The following is a 19,529-nucleotide window of genomic DNA, read 5'->3' as shown; positions in this document are numbered from 1 at the left end:
TGTCCTGTGATTGACTTTAGTTACATGGCATGTGCTGTAGAAATCTCCTTGGAGATAGACAGGTTCGAATCTTTCTTTCATCGTTCATTATCTTTTTAAGCTCAGAGAAGTTATACCTCCCTGAGCCTCAATTTCCTAATCTGTGAAATGGGATAACATTACTTTAATTGAGTTGTTTGAGGATTAAATGGGGACATATGTGCTGGGCAGTGATTTGCATAAGGTCCGTTAGTTCATAGACATTCAGCAGGTATCACCAAAACGATGCCTTCGTTTTCTACGCTTTCCTTCTCTCGTTAATCATTCGATTCTATGTATATCATTGACTTGCAAGTAAAAGAGCCTACAATAAAATTTGGAAGATACTGTGAACTTGCACTGAGCAACATCTGTAAAGTAGATGTTTTGGGAAGTAGATTTTTATCTTTGAGCTCGGGAATGCCTCTGGGTTTGAATATAGCAGACGAAGTAGCAGTAAGAGGTCAAAATAATTCAAAAGCTCCTTATGACTTCGCAGTTTAGCACTATTTATATATTTGGAGACAAGCATGACGTCACATGCATTAATCACAGTATATCACATAGGAATATAAACCCTCCACATATACTCAGCACTAGTCCTAAACTTCACAAAACCACGTGAGATCAGTTTGGAATTCCACAATTCTAAGGACGAAGGGGACTTAAGCTAGATTCACAAGAAAGCTATGAGCATAGTAAACGAGGATTGAAAAGGCGATTTTATGGGTGAGACGTTTTAAGTGGACTAGCAGAGATTGTCTACAACAGCCTTGGGAACCGCTTTCCCCACTCGTAAGTCTATTGAATTTTAACTGGATGTTTTGGACCCTAACGGTTTAGCTAGAAGGAAGCGCTCTAGGACTTAATTTTTCCTCTTTCTGTTTTTTGAGAGACTCACACTATTCACATTTTTTCCTAGTTATAAGTGACTGAGGACCAGACAGTGTCCATGCCCTCATCCCGCTCATCCAAAAAGTAGTGTGAAGGGAGATGAGGGTAGACTTACCTTCACCCTGTATGCAAGTACCAAGGAGGCCTGGGTTGCTGGTAGGTCCAGATCGGTCACCTGCTGAGATGCTGATTAACCTAGTTCACATGGGTCTGTACCTGAGCCCTGGAGGAGTTAAGTGGGCTCTTTATGGTAACAGGTCTTCCCACTGTCTGCTATTTGTCCAGTAATTCATGAGCCGTCGGCCTGGTACTGGTTCCTGATTTATTACCACTGATAACTGCGTTCATAATACCGACCCAAGGTTATCACACAGCTCACAGAAACTTTCCAGATAAGAACCACGATGCCAAAACACAGCTGAGGCCGCCCGCAGCATTACTGCGGGTTTTGTTAGCTTCTAATGATGATCATTACTGTATCCGAATGCAGTTCACACTAATTATTAGTAAAAGTTTACAAACATTAAAAAGTGTATCATAACATTTGAATCTGATCGGGCTGAAAAAAGACATGAAAAACACAACACGAGGGCTTCACTTTTGTGATTGGTGTCCACATGATGGCAAGGAGATCCATTTCTCCATCTTTCTCAGCGCCCTGGAGACCAGCTGCCCTCAACATGTAAATAGTAGCATACGGCATTGTGGGAAATTTGATTCCGAAAGAACAAAACGTTTCTGGTTGTTAGTGTCATCTCGGCTTCTCTTTCCAACCTTTCCCATTCTCTCAAATCCTCACAATTAAAAAGAAAAATATTAGTTGGGAAAAGTTCTCCCCTTGGGAATAAAGTAAAATTTGTAGGTTGAATTCTGGTCTGTGCAGACGGCAGACACACTGAATTCGGGTAATATTCACATTGACGGATATTTTCAAAGGCCTGTATAATAAAAGCAAAGGAGACTCGACGAATCTCTCAGGCTTAATCGATTCATCAGCAGTGAATGGAGGGGAAAGATTAAGTTAAAAAAAAAAAAAAAAGGTGTTCTATCCTGTGTACACCACCACACTATGGAGAAGAAAAAAAGGCAGCCCTTTTAAAAATGAGTGGTATAAAAATTCACAGTAATGTACATTAATTTTGTTTTTCATGAGCAATCAGAAGGGGCAGTGCTGAGCGCCTATACTGTACAATACAAAACAGTGTAAATCACACAGCAGGAACACACAGATACATAATGCTAAAAACAGTGCTTTCTGGATGGTTCTCTTACTGGGTGAATACTTGGGCCAGAGTTCTTTAAACTCCGGGGTTCAACCAACCCTTTGCAATTAGACACAATTAAATCCTCTGACATCGTGAGGGGCCAGATGCTACAGGAAGAATCATCACCTAGGTCAGTGCTACTCTCTACAAGCATTTCATCATATGGTCAAGTGAAAAGATCCATACAAAAATGACATCCGAACACAGGCCACACGATTTCAGCCATTGCTAATGACAGAGGTAGAGAAAAGTCTGCCTGCAGCCACAGCCTCTGCCCCCTCTTTTAACACGACAGTGAGCAGGCTCCTGCGATGCGACACAGCCATTTTCTTTTTCCCCTTCTCGCTCCTGGAGACCAGTGCGTTCCAGCCAGGCCTGGAGGTGTGAGACATCGTCAGGTGCTGATGAAGATCAGAACGGGGTGTTAGCTGTCGGATTTCGCTGCTTCCCCCTGAGCTTCTCCGCTTTGTTCCGTCGAATTTCGCTGTGCATCTTCTTCACCCTCTGTAAGAGACGACGAAACAAGGATAAAGGCGAAATAAAAACCATTACTTATATTTACCCGCTCTCAGGATATTGCATTGGAAATTTAAGAAATAATCCAGAAATCTGAACTCTTCATAGAAACAAGTGTATTTTCTCGGTAATTAATTACCCATCAAGAACATAGTTTAAATGTTTCAAGGGCTGCTTAATTCTTGTTCTGTGAACTTGGGCCAGCATGACTCAAAAACAAAATAATAACTGCATTTTCACAGGGGTTACTGATCATCTGTGCTTTTGATAAATAAGTAGGAAATCTCATGCCCAGGCCACGGCACTTATATATAGTTTCACAGGTTGCAGAAATCACGAGTGTCTTTAGGCCGAAATTGGAAGTGGAGAGCAAGTTTGCCTCTTCATTCCTAACTGTCTTATTTTAAGGATTTTGTGATAATTCATCTGATTTCTCAGAGGTTTAATTCGTTTAGATGAAAAGCAACAGTGGAAGATGAAAGGGCACATGGCAGCTGGTCAGTCCGCTGGTACACGACAGTGACAGCCTAGCGAATGTAAGCACGACTCCAGCTAAACCACGCTCACAACTGTGTCCTCTTCAGCAATCTCAGCCAGTGACCTAGCAAACACTGAGATTAAACAGTGCTTTCTCTCCATATTCGGTCATTCTACCTGAGTGCAAGCTGTGGGCAGTCCTTGATTCAAAGATTCATATGTTTGCATGTGTTGGTTCATTACGAAGCAGCCAGTACTGCTTAGTGGACAAAATATCTGGGGGTGTTGCAGTAATGAAATTATGACAGTCTTTGCTAAGAGCTTGTTACCGTGATTCAAATGGTTAGCGGTAAATGGGCCGGTCCCTTCTTCAGATGGAAATGTTGAAAGGCGATTTCTCCTTTACTCTTAACAACTATACACAAAACAACTCGCCATACTTTACGGAAATTGAAAGTAGTTCTATGATTAAAAAAAAAAAAAAGAGTCTGTTCTAAAGGGGTTCCGAGGGTACGGCCAGGCGTTATGTATCGTTTCCATACGCCGCTTTCATCATTAGAACAATGGAGAGGCTCCCAAGATGTGCAGGTGGCTCTGCCTAAGATGTGCAGATACAACAAGAACTTGATGACTAGGAGACGATCTTGATAACCAGAGGCATGAAGTCAGATTAGGGAAGATGCAAGAGAGTCGAGTATTTAAGGATGAAAGTAATTGCGTACATACAAGATGAAGAATTCGACTCCCATGGGGCTTGAGACTTTGTCAGTGACTTTTCTAGGGACTTTCTGGGGACACTTCCCAGGCCTTAGCATAATATAGCAAACACAGAGCCATAGCTAAACGGATGATCGTTGATAAGTCAAGGTAAACACAGGGCAGGAACATCATTGAGTGTAAACCAAAAAGAAGCTGAAACATGGAGATTAAAAAGGACGCCCCTCACAATTCTCAGCTAGTGATATTTTGTTTGTCATTTTTACAGCTGTCAATACTGTATGGCATTTGAGTGGGAAACCCTGTAAGAAGAAGTTATTGAAAACGAGTGGGAGTGATTGCTTAAGAGATTAGTTCCTTCCTTCTATCTTGCCTTGGACTGTTGATAATTCTGTTACATTACTTTTGAAAGTGCTTTTTTCATGCCTTAATCCTGCTCGATGAAATGGTACAGATCATCCCGTGTTCATAGAGAGATGTGTGCCAGCTCACCTGTCTTGTTGATATCAAGACCTGCTAATTTCAGGGCTAATTCATTGCTGTTGCCACTCGCAGAGGAAACCAGGATGTCATGTATTGCATTTCTTCTACCCGTTCTTCCCGATGCAATAAAATCTGCATATGTAGTTTCCACATCAGTCATTGCTAACAAATATCCACATAGCAGGGACTAAAAAAAAAGAGAAAAATTAATAGGTAAATATAGGTTGGTCAGTGGTAAACATGTATCAAAGATGCTTGTTAAATTCCTGGCCTACAGTATGAATGTGAAATGATTGTCTTGCTTACATGTCCACAAAGCAAGCACACTTTGACTCTTGATCAAGGGTCAGAGACCTTTTTTTGTTAAAGGCCTGATAGTAAATATTTTTGGCTTTGAGGGACATATGGCCTGTGTCCCAACTACTCATCTCTGTGGTTTTGATGTGCAAAAGCTGTCGAAGCCAATTTGTTAAACAAACAGCAAACGGACTATATGCACAAAAATAGGCATATGTGACCTGCGTGCGATAGTCTGTGAGCACTTGGTTTGGATTATAAAATTCTTCTTTTATACCATTTTAGTCATTCTTCACTCCAGAGAGGAGGACTTGGAGATCAGTAGCACACCAAAGTGTGGGGGGTGGGGCGGAAGTGGCCAGCCTAGGGGAAGAAGTAAGCCAGTGCCCTGTGTGCCAAAAGTCCAAGAGCAATAACGAAGTTGACCAAAATCCAGTGTGCTTTTTATCGTCACCATACACCATCTAAACAGTGTCAATGATCAGATGCTGCTCCCAGTCTGGGAGAGAAGCTCCCTTGTGGCCCCTTTGCTAAGCCATGCTTGAGAAGGATAACAATCTTTCTGGACTCAATCCTTGCAATAAAATTTCAATGTACAAAGGAGTCAATGAAAGTGAGTTTTCTAAAACTTGGCGACACACATACTTAATTAAAGACATAATGAAGAAAAATATTTTCAGGGTAAAATGTGAGACATATATATTAACAAAAGAATGCCAAATGCAAATCTTTTTTAAATTATTTTTTATTTTCTAAAATTAAAAAAAATTTAACTTTAAAAATTATTTTATTTATTTTATTTTTATTTTATTTTATTTTTAAAATTTTTTACCAAATGCAAATCTTTAATTTCTTTTTCTATGTTTAAATTTATATCCTTCCCCAAAGGTCAAAAGAGAGATGAACACTAAGGTATGAAATGATGAATTTCTGTTGCATTAATTCGTTTAAACAGAACTTTAAAATAACATAATTTCCCTCCTATTCCTAAACATTCCAATTACATTTTGCTATGGTTTAAGATTAAAAACTCATACCAATTATCAAAACAAAGGACCGTTGCCAAATATAAGAACTAGAGAGGGAGGTAAACTGGTGGAATCCATACATCATCACGGACACTCTGAAATAACGTGATGCCATTTACAGTGTAATTTAGCATGGCAGCCAGTAGCCCGTTCCTTTAGGCTTAATTCTTCTCCCAATGCCTCTTGGCCAGGGAGCTGTTCATGCAATATGGAGAAACTTTTCATGTCCTCTCTTCTTTAAGAGGAAGCTGAAACAGGGAAGAGGGAGGAAAAGGCATAATACAAGTTTTGAAGTAGGAAGCGTAGATATGCTGCATGCTTTCTTGTGGCCATATCGTGGATGACGCTGGTTTCCATTCACTCGACTGGGTCTATCATTCCTTTTTACGTGAATAGGATTGAATGGTCATTATCATTTTATTTAAAATTTCAAAGTGCTCCTCGAAAGATGCTGGGTTTAGTCCTGGCTCTGCCACTGCATCTGCCACGGATTGTCTTTCGGAAAATACTGACCTCCCGGTCTCCTGTTTTCTGGTAGTAAAGTGGGACAGCTAGATGACACGGGCGCGTCTCGTGAAGGTGTAGAAACGACGGTCGTTCAAAACTACCTCATTTCTAAAATCTTGAACTTGGAAATTCCTTTCTATGGCCATAACTACCTATTCTTCTTCCTTTCCTCCTACTCTGAATGGGTCTGTTCTTCATACTGGTCTTATCTTTAATTTTCTTAACCTTTTTCATTTTCGTGTTCTCTGGTTCTGGTCTGGATCAATTGCCCACTATTTCACGTAGCTTCTAATTAAAATTAAGAAGTCTCTGTGATCTCCTGTCACCTCGACCTTCTTAAGCCTCACCTGGGAAGAAACCGTGGCGTACTTTCTCTGATCTCATTACTGGGTGACCAAGTGTTTCCAGAAAAAGCCACAAAATTGTGCCAATTGGCTCAACTGGAAAGTTTTGACACTATTATTAGTATACACTCCACGTCATTGGGAAATTCTTTTGTTCACCTCCAGCTGACTCTTCCTTGTGCTTTTCTCTGTGGGAGGGATCCAAACCCTTTCCGGCCCCAGAACCAGACACTACCAGCCTTAAGAGATGACTTTGCATCTTCCTTTTCTGAGAAGATATAAAACATCTGCTGCGAGTTTTCTTAAAGTTCTTTCTCTCTCCAACACATTTGTCTGTGAATCACTATTCTTTCTTTTCTGGATAAACTAGCCTCTTTTTCTTTTTTTTTTTTCGAGGCATGCTATGGATTCCTGTCACCCCCTACAAGACCTTGGTCCATCCATTTTTTTCCCCAATAAATGAGTCTGCTTTCTCCTCTGGATTTCCCCCTTAAGTTTAAAAGCACATTCAAGTCTTCTTTTACTAAAAAAGAATAAATGAACAATTTGAACAAATATCCTTTCTTCAACCTTCATTCACCTTCGCAGTGACTGATCTCTTCATTAAGCTTCTCAGAAGGGTTTGGCTATGTTAATTTTCAATTTCTTTGAACAAACCTTTAGAATTTTTATATTTCCTTGTCTTTTATATCGTATGTTTTATGGAGTTTACTTTCTTACCGATCACCACAATGATCTGTATTAACATTAAGTAACAGCTTGATGTGGAAGGTTCTCGTGAGTGTCCACCTCGTTTGAGCTCTCTACAGTGCATGACCCAGCCAGCTGCTTTCTCCTTGAAACTCTCTCCTAGCACACTCAGCAAGTTCTAGAGCAAGCTTATTATTATACGAGTCAGACTCATCTGTACTTGAAACTAGACTTTCATTTGCTTGCTGTGCTCTATCCAATTGCTCTGTACTCAGTTCTTCAATTATAAATTGTGATAAATATGCTTAGTTCTCAAGGTAGCTATGAGAATTTATTTGGATTATGTATCTAAAGAGTCTAACACAATGTTTGGCACATGGCGCGTCGGTGCTGATAAAACAAAGCAAAACAAAACAAAACAAAACAAAACAAAACAAAACAAAACAATAGCTGTTTCTTTCTTAGCGTCCATGACACCTTACTATCCTGGTTGCATCCTATCTGATCTTTGTATTTTTCAGATTTCTCTTCTTTCAGTTTTGCACATGCATTTCAAATTCAATAAGGCAAAATGAGACCACAGCAAAACACACGAATAGAGAACACCATGTTGGAGCATTTTTACTCATTTCTCTCTCTGTGTCTAATCACTTGCCCACATCCTGTTGATTTTTATTTGATGTCACTCATAAGCAAAAAAAAGCAGCCTAGAACTGTGTAAACCTTTGTTCCAGGCAATTAATAAATTACATGAAGATGGACAAATCACTTGAACTCTCTGGTCCTCAGATTCTTCACCTGTAAAATCTTCTGGATTTTTAGGACTTGGTAATTTGGTATAATTAGGAAATATAGAAGTTCTCTGGGGCTACTGATGAAGGGTGATTAATATATTTCTTCATCATTGTTCAGTTCTCTTCACCATATTTTTATTTAGCTCCAACTAGGAGCGAAGGACTCTACCAGGAACTGTATGTCATTAAAGCGTTAACAAAATGCAGTTCCTGTCTTGTAAGAGCTGTCATCTGTCTAGAAGGAGAGGTAGCCATATGCCATTTAGAATGTAAGTGCCCTCTATAGGCACAAATCAAAGCTCTTGAAAGTGCCAGCTGAAGACAGAGGGAAAAGAAGACAGAGAGGAGATGGCAGTTAACAGAATGCTGAGGGCTAAATCCATGTCAACGAGCGAGTCCGTTAGGGGACGCGTTCCTGGCGGAATAACAGATTTGAACAGATGTGCCAGCAGCGAAGCTATGGAAGACACTGCATTACTCTGCAGCATACCAGGTTTGAGAGCGAGTTAAAGCTAAAGCAGCAGAAGTGTGTTCCTTCCAAATCATGGAAAAACTCAGCAATAATCCTGTGTTCTACAAGATATAAATTTACTGTTGCCTGTCTATGAGTAATTTACAAGTCTGAATAAGCATTTGACCTTAGAATAATTCAGTGCTAGTAGTTATAAATATATTTTCTTACCTACTTCGCCAGCTTTAACCAACACGGTATTTAATATCTAGGTTACTTTAACAATTTAGAATTAGATATGAACATCAATCTAGCAAATATGTGTCTCAAAAGTTTAAGGGGATGTGGAATTACCAGAATAAGCTCCTTTCACAATCACTGTGATTGTCTTTCACTCTTAGTCTCTTTATGGCTTTTTAAAAATAGGCTTTAAAAAAAAGCACAACTGATAATATTTCTCATCTAATAGCAATGCTGTGAAGTAGGCAAAAATATGCTCATTTTCAGGTAAAGAAAATAAGTCTCAGGGATGCTAAATAATACACAGAACTATGACTCCAACCCAGGTCTGTAGGTTTTGTGTACCGAGCATTGTATTTTTCAATAAAGGTCCTTGCTTTCTGCCATTATCATTTTTTATGTAGACTGTCATAGTAATGCATGTGCATGTGGGGTTTCCATCTACTTCACTGTTCTGGTAATAGTTTTAAGGAGATTTGAAATATCAAGAATGCTATAGAAAAAAGTGGTGATATTTTCCATGAGAGGGTATGAATTAAAAGAAGGTACACTCCGTTATGATATGTATATCTAGGAACATTAAAAGACATTGGTGGTAATTCTACTTATAAGAGGGAAGCCAGCAACTTAATTTGAATTTTCACTTAGTGTATTCCTAAGTAACGAGCACATGGGAGAAGAAACGGGGTTACGGAAGATGTAAACGCACATTGTGTTCACCTTTAAAATGCGTGTGTATATATATCTTCCTGTTGGATTGAGTGAAAGATAACGCCGATTATGAGACGAGTGAATTGCTGTAAACTTCTCCTCTGCTTAAGCATTTATGAAGTGTATTTGTTAGATTGATGTGCACCAATCTTAAATCTTTAAGATAATGCAGATATGTTAGCCATTATAATTATTATAGTAATAGTTATTAATGTCGAAGTAGAATTTCATTTTTATTACATTTTCTTTCTCCAGGCAATAGACTTATTTTTCTATAAAAAGGAACAATAGTAGACAAATAGCACATAGAAAACTACATGAACAAAGAATACAATTACATTTTTAAACAAAATATATAGATGCTGTGAACACTGTTTTTTTTTCTCCCTCCATGATTATAGTTCTTTTAGTGAATTCCCATTAGATGCTCAAAAATAGATATTTCACACACATGACGGCTATGTTACTTTCAGGGAAACATGTAGATACAGATCTTCAGTTTCGTGCTTCGACTGCCAGAGACAGAAAGTATCTTCCACACCAAATATACCACTGTACAATGACTGGGAGCTTTGTGTAAACATTCTAGTGAAACTATTGCCAAATGATCATTTCTAATAGATGTTCACTAATCAATGACAAAAGTAAAAAAAAAAAAGAAAAAAGCAAAACAAAAAACTTTCCGGTATTAACAGCAGGCAGAGGCCTACTCGAGTAGAGATTAGCACACACTCTGGCCTTATAAAAATAAACTAATCAGAATAAAACCTGACCATGTTACCAAAAGTGGGCTTTGATTCTTCCATCAGACTTTCCCTGTTTATGCTGCTATAATAAGAATTTTCTAGATATGGCAAAATGGTCATACTGGATGTAAACAAGATAATATGGTGTTATTTTTTTTTGTATCCGGTTATACAAGAGCCAGTTGTACTAATAGTTAAAGCCTGATTTGAGAGCAAAAAAAGAGACTTTATTACTTAAGTACAGTATTATTTAAAGGTTAAATTTTAAAGCATAAATCTCTAAATATTGGTGTCTAAAAGTCCAATCAAAATCCATGACTAAGAAAAAAGCTTGCTCTTTCTTTCCCCGCTTCTTGAAAAAGTCTCACTTTCTCACTTTTTAACAAGAGAAGGAGTATATTGGTATCATCGAAATTCTTCATTTGTACATTGGCTTTCTAAACTGAGATTCATGATTCCTGTTGGTCTTTTCCTTTTCACTCCCTTTACCTTTTAAAATATCACATACACAAATTATTTGAGAGAATACACCAGCAGGTTTTACTCTAGTAGAATTTACAAATTTAGATAGATTCCAAGAGGCTAGGAAAAGTGTGTACTTACGTCTCCTAGATTGAACAAATTGAAGCGTTCCACATAGATGTATCCTGGAAGTCAGGCCTATGAAGCTGCTAAAATGATTTTTATAGTGACACTGAGTCATGAGCCAAATGGTGACTGGATAGCATGCTAATTTTACTTCGGTAAATGGGGACACATGAAATGAGACTCACAGACTTGGAAGAAAGAATGGAGAGAATGCCATCAGTAGGCACGGAAGGCTTCTTTCTCTCTAATATAAATGCTGTGATTTATTTTAAGTTGAAAACAGAAGGAAAATTCTTCCTGTCCCATTATTACAAGTGCCAATTATATAACTTCTCAACCATTAGTTTATTAAACCATGAGAAGTGTTAAAAACCCTTCAGTAAATTACACATTATTTTTTCTGAAGTGTTTCGGTCTCAGATTTTCATTACAATCTCAAAAATTATTGAGAATGCCAGTGAGCTTTTGTTTCTGTTATAGCTGCCAATATTTACATATGAGAAATTAAAACTGCAAAAATTTATTTATTAATGGCTTAAAAATATAAATGATAAACCATTACATGTTTCCATAAATATTTTTAATGGCATGAAATATATTTTTCAAAGCAAAAAAAACAATAGTGACAAGAATGGCATTGTTTTACATTTTGCAGTTCTCTGGCTTAATTCTGCAAATGTCTGGCTTAATAAAAGACATGTGGTTTCTCATATCTGCTTCTGCAATCAATCTGTCTCAATATGTTGTTTTAGTTGAAGTATATGAAGAAAATCTGGCCTCACACAGATTTCTTTAGTTGGAAAAGCGAGGAGGATTTTTATAGCCCTTTGAGAGAATTGCGGATTTAAAACATTTTTTAACGTCTAACCTAAAACCATAAGAGTATGCTTTTCAAACTCTGTTTTATTAAAATCTATTGTATACCTGCCACTTTACATGGCTCTTTTGCCCATGCACATTTTTTATTTTTTAATATCAAGCTTTGGCCATTTGGTAAATATTGGTTTGCTGGGTTATACAAAACTTCCAAATTCTATCATATTTCATTATACAATATTACAGTTGGTAGTAAAGCCACCTATCTCATCAGAAAAGCCTTTAAGAATCAGGAAATTGACAAGTTCACAGGAGCAGATAATAACTTTCAAAAACTGTGATTTTTGTTTGAAAGCTCAGATTTTATCATTGGCAACAGATACAGTTAGATATTGCTTCCTTTGAAGTGGCAAGCTCACTTTGTTCACTTTCGAGAAAATCTCCGCCGAACAGCCAAGTTTGAAAATGCACAGTTTGCCTGTCAGTTGTTCTTTCAAGTAAAATTGGTGATTCATGAAAAAAAAAAAAGTGGCTAATTCTGCTCGCGATCCAAGCAGTCAGTACATGGCAGAAGCACCTCCAGAGACTTCCCATTTCATCACATAGAGTATTAAAAAGACCTGTACTTCAACCACTATGAAAAACACTATGGAGGTTCCTCAGAGAACTAAGAATAGAATTACCATATGACCCAGCAATCTCTCTTCTGGATGTTTACCCAAAAAACCTGAAAACATTTATCAGCAAAGATATATGCACCCCGATGTACATAGTAGCATTATTCACAGTGGCTAGGACATGGAAGCAGCCAAAGTGTCCTATGGTAGATGATTGGCTACAATGGAATATTACTCAGCCACGAAAAAAGATGAAATACTGCCATTTGTGACAACATGGATAGATCTTGAGATATCACGCTAAGCAAAATAAGTCGGACAGAAAAAGTTGAAAACCAAATGATTTCACTCATATGTGGGATATAAAACTGAAAGCAACAAATGAACATGACAAACAAACAGAGACTCATGGACACAGACAGTGGCCTAGTGGTTACCAGCAGGGAAGGGGAGGCAGATAGAGGGAAGAGGAGTCAAATATTTGGTGACGGAAGGAAACCTAACTTTGGGTGGCGAACACACAATGCAATACGTGTATGACATACTGTTGAAACCTAACTTTGGGTGGTGAACACACAATGCAATACGTGTATGACATACTGTTGAACTGTACACCTGAAACTTATTTGACTATATTAACCAATGTCAACTCAATAATTTTAATAATAATAAAAAAAGACCTGTACATAAGGGTCAAGATCTGACAAAACTATTATTTTTTTTTACTGTTTCATCAAATACAATCTTCGGTAAATCTTGCATTTAAGAACTATGAACTGCGAGTGTGTGGTGGAGAATATGGGGGTTACTAGTAGAGTTTGGTGCCACTGAATTGCTTAAGGTGCCAGCGTTTGCCCACCACGCTTGTGCACCCTGAGTGCCAATGTCAGATAAGTGAAAAGGGCAGACGGCATTAGTGTTATTAAGAAAATTATCTTGAACTCGTGAACCTTTTGTAAGTGTCTCAGGGACGGATTGAAATGGTTTGGGAGTAATGCAGGAGTCTGGGGACCAAATTTTGAAAATAATAAAAGAAAGCAATTTAATAAATACTATACATTATGGAAGGAAAACCTTTTGTAAAAAAAAAAATAACTAAGTAATATTTAATTCCTAAAATACTCTGGAAGTATCAGCTGACCTGTTTCCATGCTAAGTTCTCACCATCTTTTCCTCTTTTCTTTCTTGATGATCTCATGGCCTATTTTCAAAAACAACCTGTTAATCTCACAAATCAGAGGGCTTCAAACTAAGTCTCATGAGCTCAGGACAGTGTTCCAGAACTTGATGCTGCTTCGGTTCACTTTTCACTGGAATTGGTGTATCTCTAGTTACACTTGGGAGTGAATGACAGCAAAGAAGAAATCAAGAACCACAACTCCGTTAATAGCAACAGGTTACCGTGAACTTCTCTGTCAAGGTATAAGTGTAACTCCTGCACCAGATCATGACACCGCATGCTCTCCAGGACATCTTGGTGAAACAGTGAGCCACACTGCACTCCACAAGAGTTTGGCCAATGTCCGATCAAAAGCACACCTTACAAAAGCGATCTCACATACTGAATTGTATCATAGACATATGCCAATGTATATTAACTAGGTCGAACCAAATCCCTTTTATTCTAAACCCAAGGCATTGACCTTTTATCACAAAACAGTGCTAGACTAAATTTTGCCAAATATGAGAAAAAAAGACTATTTTAATGGTTTTCACAACAAGATTTTAAATAATAGTATTAGAGATAATATCTAATTTACCTTGGTTGGAGGTAGCTCTTTGCCTCTTCCCTGATTTTCACTGTGTAATAAAAATTCTCATTCAAAAACGTTCCAATATTTCATACAAATGATTATTCCTTTTAATCTTCATATTCAACTTATTTCTGACCCCCAGTGATTTGACAGTGTGACCCTTATTCCTTCATTCAAGGTGTGTGTAAATATATTCTTCTTTATGACCCGGGCACATTTTCATGTTGTTTTATCCATTCATAATCTAGTCAATTGCATCATTACTCAATTTCTCCTCTGAAACTTTAGCAAAGATTCAAATCCTGTTTTTTCCTGTCCACAATGCTTAACAAATGAAACCTTTACGCTGAGAAATCTAAGCCTATAAGTGTTAAGCCAGAAGCACAGGGTATCTTCCTTTGGGAAATATTTTCAGTCTAATTAAGAAACAAAAAGTGACCTTAAAGCTACTCATGAATGCCTTTGCTCATTTCGGCCGATCTCTTTATGATCGCTAACGACAGAATTTTCTTTATTTATATTTCATTTTCTTAGTCTTCCCAGAAAATCTTGCCTGCTGACTTTATGGAGAAGAGCAAGGTCATCCTACTGAAATTTCTTTGATTCCCCCTTTATCATCACATCGAAAATTGTCCATGTCTTTATTCACGAGTCTTTTCGCCCGACGCGAACACCTGATTGGTGCTCTTGAGTCCATCCTCTCTCCCACTCCTGTTCTTCAGTCCTGCCTTGGGCTTCCAGAGTCTCTTGTTTCCTCTACTTCTCCAATGTCTATAAAATTGCTTACATTTTCCCTGTTATAAAATATATTCCATCTTTTAATGCTGTATGTTCTTTAATATACTTGCCTGTTTTGTTTTCGTTTACTTTCAAGTTTATAAAACAGGAAACAAAAAATTGTTCCTGTTTCCTCTACATTGCTTTATTTTTAATTCCTTTGAAATTTGACTCACACATTTATCAATTTACTAGAATTGTTTCCTCCGAGAAAAACTATTATACATGAATCACAAAATTCAATAGGCTTTCCACAATAATCATATCAAATTATCTACCTCATTTCACATTGTTATTCCTCTCTTCTTGAAATAGTTTTCTCCCTCGATTGCCCCATAATCTTCTTAAATTTTTTCTTGCTCTTTCTCCGACTTACCTCTTGAAGATTCTTTATTCTCATTTTTGTTCTTTATGTTCTGTTCGGTAATCACATTTACCCCAATAGCTTAAGCCACCTGTATGTATGTGACGATCGAATCCATACATTTGGGGACTGATATTTTTCTGAAGAGTAGCTTGAGCATTTTTACTGTCTGTTGGATATTTCACCACTGACTTCCTTGAAATCTCAAATTCAGTAAGTTCGAAATGGAATCTCTTGCTGCATCTCCACCTTCGCCCTCAAAACGATCCATTCTCCCCATTATTTTAGGGTACGTTACCACTGCTTTCTCAGGCACCTATGATGGAGATCTTAGAATTGTCTTCGTTCGCTCTGTTTCACTAATTCTTCACATCCAATCATTTCATAGACCTCATTGTTTCAATTCTGCCCATTCCATGTCACTTGAATATTTTTCGTTTTCGTTCTTTTTCTGGTCATTACCTTCATCATCTCCTTCTTGACTGTTGCAGTTGCGGGCTAACTACTCACTTATCTAACTAAACCTATCCTTCTCCAGCTTACCCTTTTTTACACGATCACCAGAATTAACTTTATAAAACATAAAGGGCTAAGAAATTTTCAGCGGCTGCAGGGAACTCACAAAACAGTTCAGTTTTTTGCATATCCCTCTAGAATCTGAGCCAAGCTACTTCACTGCTCTTTCCCCATACTACCTGTCCTGTGCATGGAAGGTTCGATCATAGCCCACACTTGCAGCATCTCTGGTGGGCTCCTTCTTTCCACATGCTGTTTCATTCCAAACGATGAAATCCTCATCTTTTCATCTGTTCATAAGCAGTACGGACCCCTTCCAGATATCCAAGTATAATGAATAATTTTATTACAATGTTTATTTAATTCAGTACTATGCAGGAATTAATTTCATATTGATTTCTCCCTGTGTTCTATTTTCTTAAGATCTGGGTCTTTGCTTTTTGAGTCCCTCATAATGCTTGGCACAGGATTTTGTATGTTGTTCTTACATCTACAAAAAGTATTTCGTGGATCTGTTTTTAATTATCTTACTCAATATCCACACTGGTTAAGTAAATTTGTCGAGGTTATACATACCATTACCAATAATTAAAGTAGGCTGAGAAAGCGTGTTTTCTTATTTCTACTCAGTTCATTTTCCTGTCTTGTAAGACTTTTAATCAATTGAAGGAGAGGAACTTAATCATTTCTTTTGCTACACGTTTTCTTCTGTATATTCATAATTATAACGGAGAATTAAAAAAAAAACAAACAACAGAAAGCATTCTAGAATTCCTAATAATCTATCCTATTTTCACTTTTTCGATGGCTACCTCTTTTTAAGTTTTTAATTAAATATAAGTGACAAAAGTAGCAAATCAATGTATGGAATGATTTGTTCTGTTCTTCACTTGTTAGGGCTCTTTACATCATTTATTTAATCTTTCACAGGGATTACAAATCATTTATCAGCTAAACTTTGCAACATCCCTGCTGAGACAATTAGCTGAAGACGTACTACTGGTTGGCAAGAGACAAGTAATATTACCTGCACATTACAGATGAAGAAACTAAAGCAGAGAGAGGTTAATGGACTTGACCATGTCTTACAGAGTCAGTGCTGGTACTGAGGTCAGAATGGGACCTGGGGTTATTCACATCGAAATCACAAAAGCGTTGAGAGCCGGGGGCCTGTGCTGTTCTTTGTCATATAATTGTCATGTAATACGGTGCTTTCTAAGCCCTTTGCTTTCTGGCTTCCTTTCCTGAGTCTGAATGAGTTCAAGGAGGAAAGACATTTACAATCTATTCCTGCTCATGAAACTAAGACTATTTTTTCTACTTCAAATAAATATTTAGCTTTAGAGAAAGCATGTTAGAGCATCGACAATTTCTTCTCAAAATAACTCATTATTGACTTTGCCATTTTTAAAATTATAATGAAAGGTGAAATCAAGCCCAGTAATATTTTTTTGGTCTGTTCCAACTAGTAATGATGACCATTAAGAATAACAAGACAGCTTTTGTTTACCTGTGGATTATAAATAATAAGAATAAAAAATATCACATATTTGCCAGATACACTAAGAAGTATGTGAATTACGCAATTTAAATCTCTCAACAACTCTGTCAAATAGGTATTCTCATCTCAGTTTTAAAGATGACATAACAAAAGTTTTGAAACATTAAGTCATGAAATTGAGAGCTGATTTAACCACTTACAAAACCAGTTGCCATTTATCAGCATTTTTCCAACATTTGGTATGTTTTGGAGAATACTAAACGTTATTTTCCGTTAATGGTTTGCCATGAATATTTCTTTTAAAATATGTACGCAGCTTGCATTCTGTTCTGAGACATTACTTCGTGGGGTGATATTTAGTTGCCATCTCTCCCGAACCTGGCTTTGTAATATTACCATCTGATGCACATATTAGTCGCCACCACCATCTCTTCCTCGGTTTCTGTATTTGTTGTATAAACGCTTCGCATTCCAACTATGGCATATCTGGTCTACTCATCCAGGTGACAGTCCTCATCTTCAGACATCTCACTGTCCCGGCTGTTCAGCCTTGTGACAGCAGAAGCACACTCGCTAGGGGCTATGAGTTTGAGAAGGACTTAACGAAATCGTCTGATACCTGAAAAAGTAATTCTAAAATATGAAAGCAAATCTGCAAAACTGAGATAAAAACTCGTTTAATGTTTTCATCACTTTTATTAGCGCACGTCATCAACTGCAGTGTTACTCAGCTCTCATATCATGAGTTATCTATAAATTATATCGCATATGTGATTTGGGTACATTTTAATATATTTGATAAGTGCAAAGCTTCCGGAAGGATAACGGCCTGGGACTGAGGAAGGTTTAAGAATGGGGAACTAGAAACGACTTCATTCGGAGGGTGAGGCCCGAGAGCAAGAGAGTAGGTTGCGTTGAAAGGAGTATCTGGTGTGGGAGAGCCAGTGACAGGTGACTTACTGAGTGGGGAGCATGAAGGTGGGGGACTCTACGAAGAGAATCCAGGTGTCACCTCTTGATTTCTAATTTGGATGAACAATAAGATGGTCCTCTGGTGAATTAGCTAAAGGCACAGCGACATCAGCAAAGCCTAAGGAGATGCAATTTAACATCTCACAATGCCACATTTAAAGTAAATTTGGCCTTCCTTCCTGTCTGAATGGAAAGGCATTAATGGAAAACACACACGTTCACTCACATGCTCACATCTGCTCTTTTGCAATCAAATGTTTTCTACGTAGTGTCTAAATATCTATTCCAATAGAAATAGTGCTTAAACACTCCAATATGCCTCTTTTCAGTCAAAAAGAAAAATAGTTGCTATAACTGTGTTCGAACACACTTTAAATATATGTATAATCATTGCCAATTTATCTGCTTTACAAATACTAGTTTTCTATATAGTATTTAATATCTTTCTCTATTGAAAATGTCCTTGCTCAGTATTATAATTAAGGTTGTTCATCCTTATACATCTGAATGTTAGAATTCCTGGTGAAGCTCTTTATTGATGGAATGAGTTACAGCACAAAGTTTGACTCTTCTCTACCCTCACCGTATGAGATTGAAAGCATCTTCCACACATTCACTTTAAATGAGACTTTTAGACTTTGAAACCTTTTTGAAGTCAGTAGGATAAATCAAGAGAAAAAGGGAATGATGAAGAACAGTATGAATTAAACAAATTTAAGTAATTAAGAAAGTATTAATCTAGCCATTAAGGAATATATATTAAGATTTACAGAACATATAATGGATATATTAATAAATAGTTTCAAAATGAGATAGTGCACTGAACATCTTAAAATATGGATTTAAAAATGTAGTGAAATCATTGTATTAATAAAGGAAACTTTTATAAAGTGAGATCAATATTAAGTGCATTTTTGTCCAGGAAACAAGTGACCAGGAAAACATTATGACATTTCGTAGGTTATCAAAATCGCTTTACTATCAATATCAATCGTCAGTATTGGAAATTATCATTATAAGTGTATTTCATTATTGGGAACTTTCAAGAGGCTATTTAAATGCTAAATACTGGTTTTAACAAATAAAAAACAACCTATCTGATGAAGAAGTTATACCGAACTGAGAAATTAAAAGATCTCAGAATAGAGACTTTTCACTGACTGCAGTATAAAGTACTTGAATGTGAAGAGTTTCTGTTTTTCTAGTTCGCACTCCAAATTTTTGAAAAGGGTTATATGCATGTTGCAGGGTATTACGTAAATATTTAACAAATAAAAAGTTTTTAACTCACTGCCTTGTATCAATTAGGATTGCTTCTGTACTGATGGAACCAGAAGCTTTCTATTTCAGCGCTATGAATTACGAATGTCTTTGTCTAATTCTCATAATGTTTGTGTCAGCCATACTTACTTGAGTAGTAACAGAAGAACTCATGCCATCCTATCT

The 19,529-nt window shown here is 37.2% G+C and overlaps 1 protein-coding gene across 1 annotated transcript in view; it reads right to left on the bottom strand.

Moving 5' to 3' along the window:
* Nucleotides 1-506: 506 nt before the first annotated feature.
* Nucleotides 507-19,529, bottom strand: part of PKIA (cAMP-dependent protein kinase inhibitor alpha) — a 23,687-nt gene continuing 4,664 nt past the window's right edge. Inside the window, exons 2-3 of the mRNA XM_011376251.2 lie at nucleotides 4,380-4,557; nucleotides 507-2,681 (exon numbers count right to left, since the gene is read on the bottom strand). Of these exons, the coding sequence (XP_011374553.1) occupies nucleotides 2,602-2,681; nucleotides 4,380-4,530 (231 nt within the window). The 5' untranslated portion in view covers nucleotides 4,531-4,557 and the 3' untranslated portion in view covers nucleotides 507-2,601. The remainder of the gene's footprint in view (nucleotides 2,682-4,379; nucleotides 4,558-19,529) is intronic.

This window comes from Pteropus vampyrus, unplaced genomic scaffold (genome assembly GCF_000151845.1).
Source record: "Pteropus vampyrus isolate Shadow unplaced genomic scaffold, Pvam_2.0 Scaffold290, whole genome shotgun sequence".
Lineage (NCBI taxonomy): Eukaryota > Metazoa > Chordata > Mammalia > Chiroptera > Pteropodidae > Pteropus > Pteropus vampyrus.
This window is presented reverse-complemented; position numbering and strand designations above follow the sequence as displayed.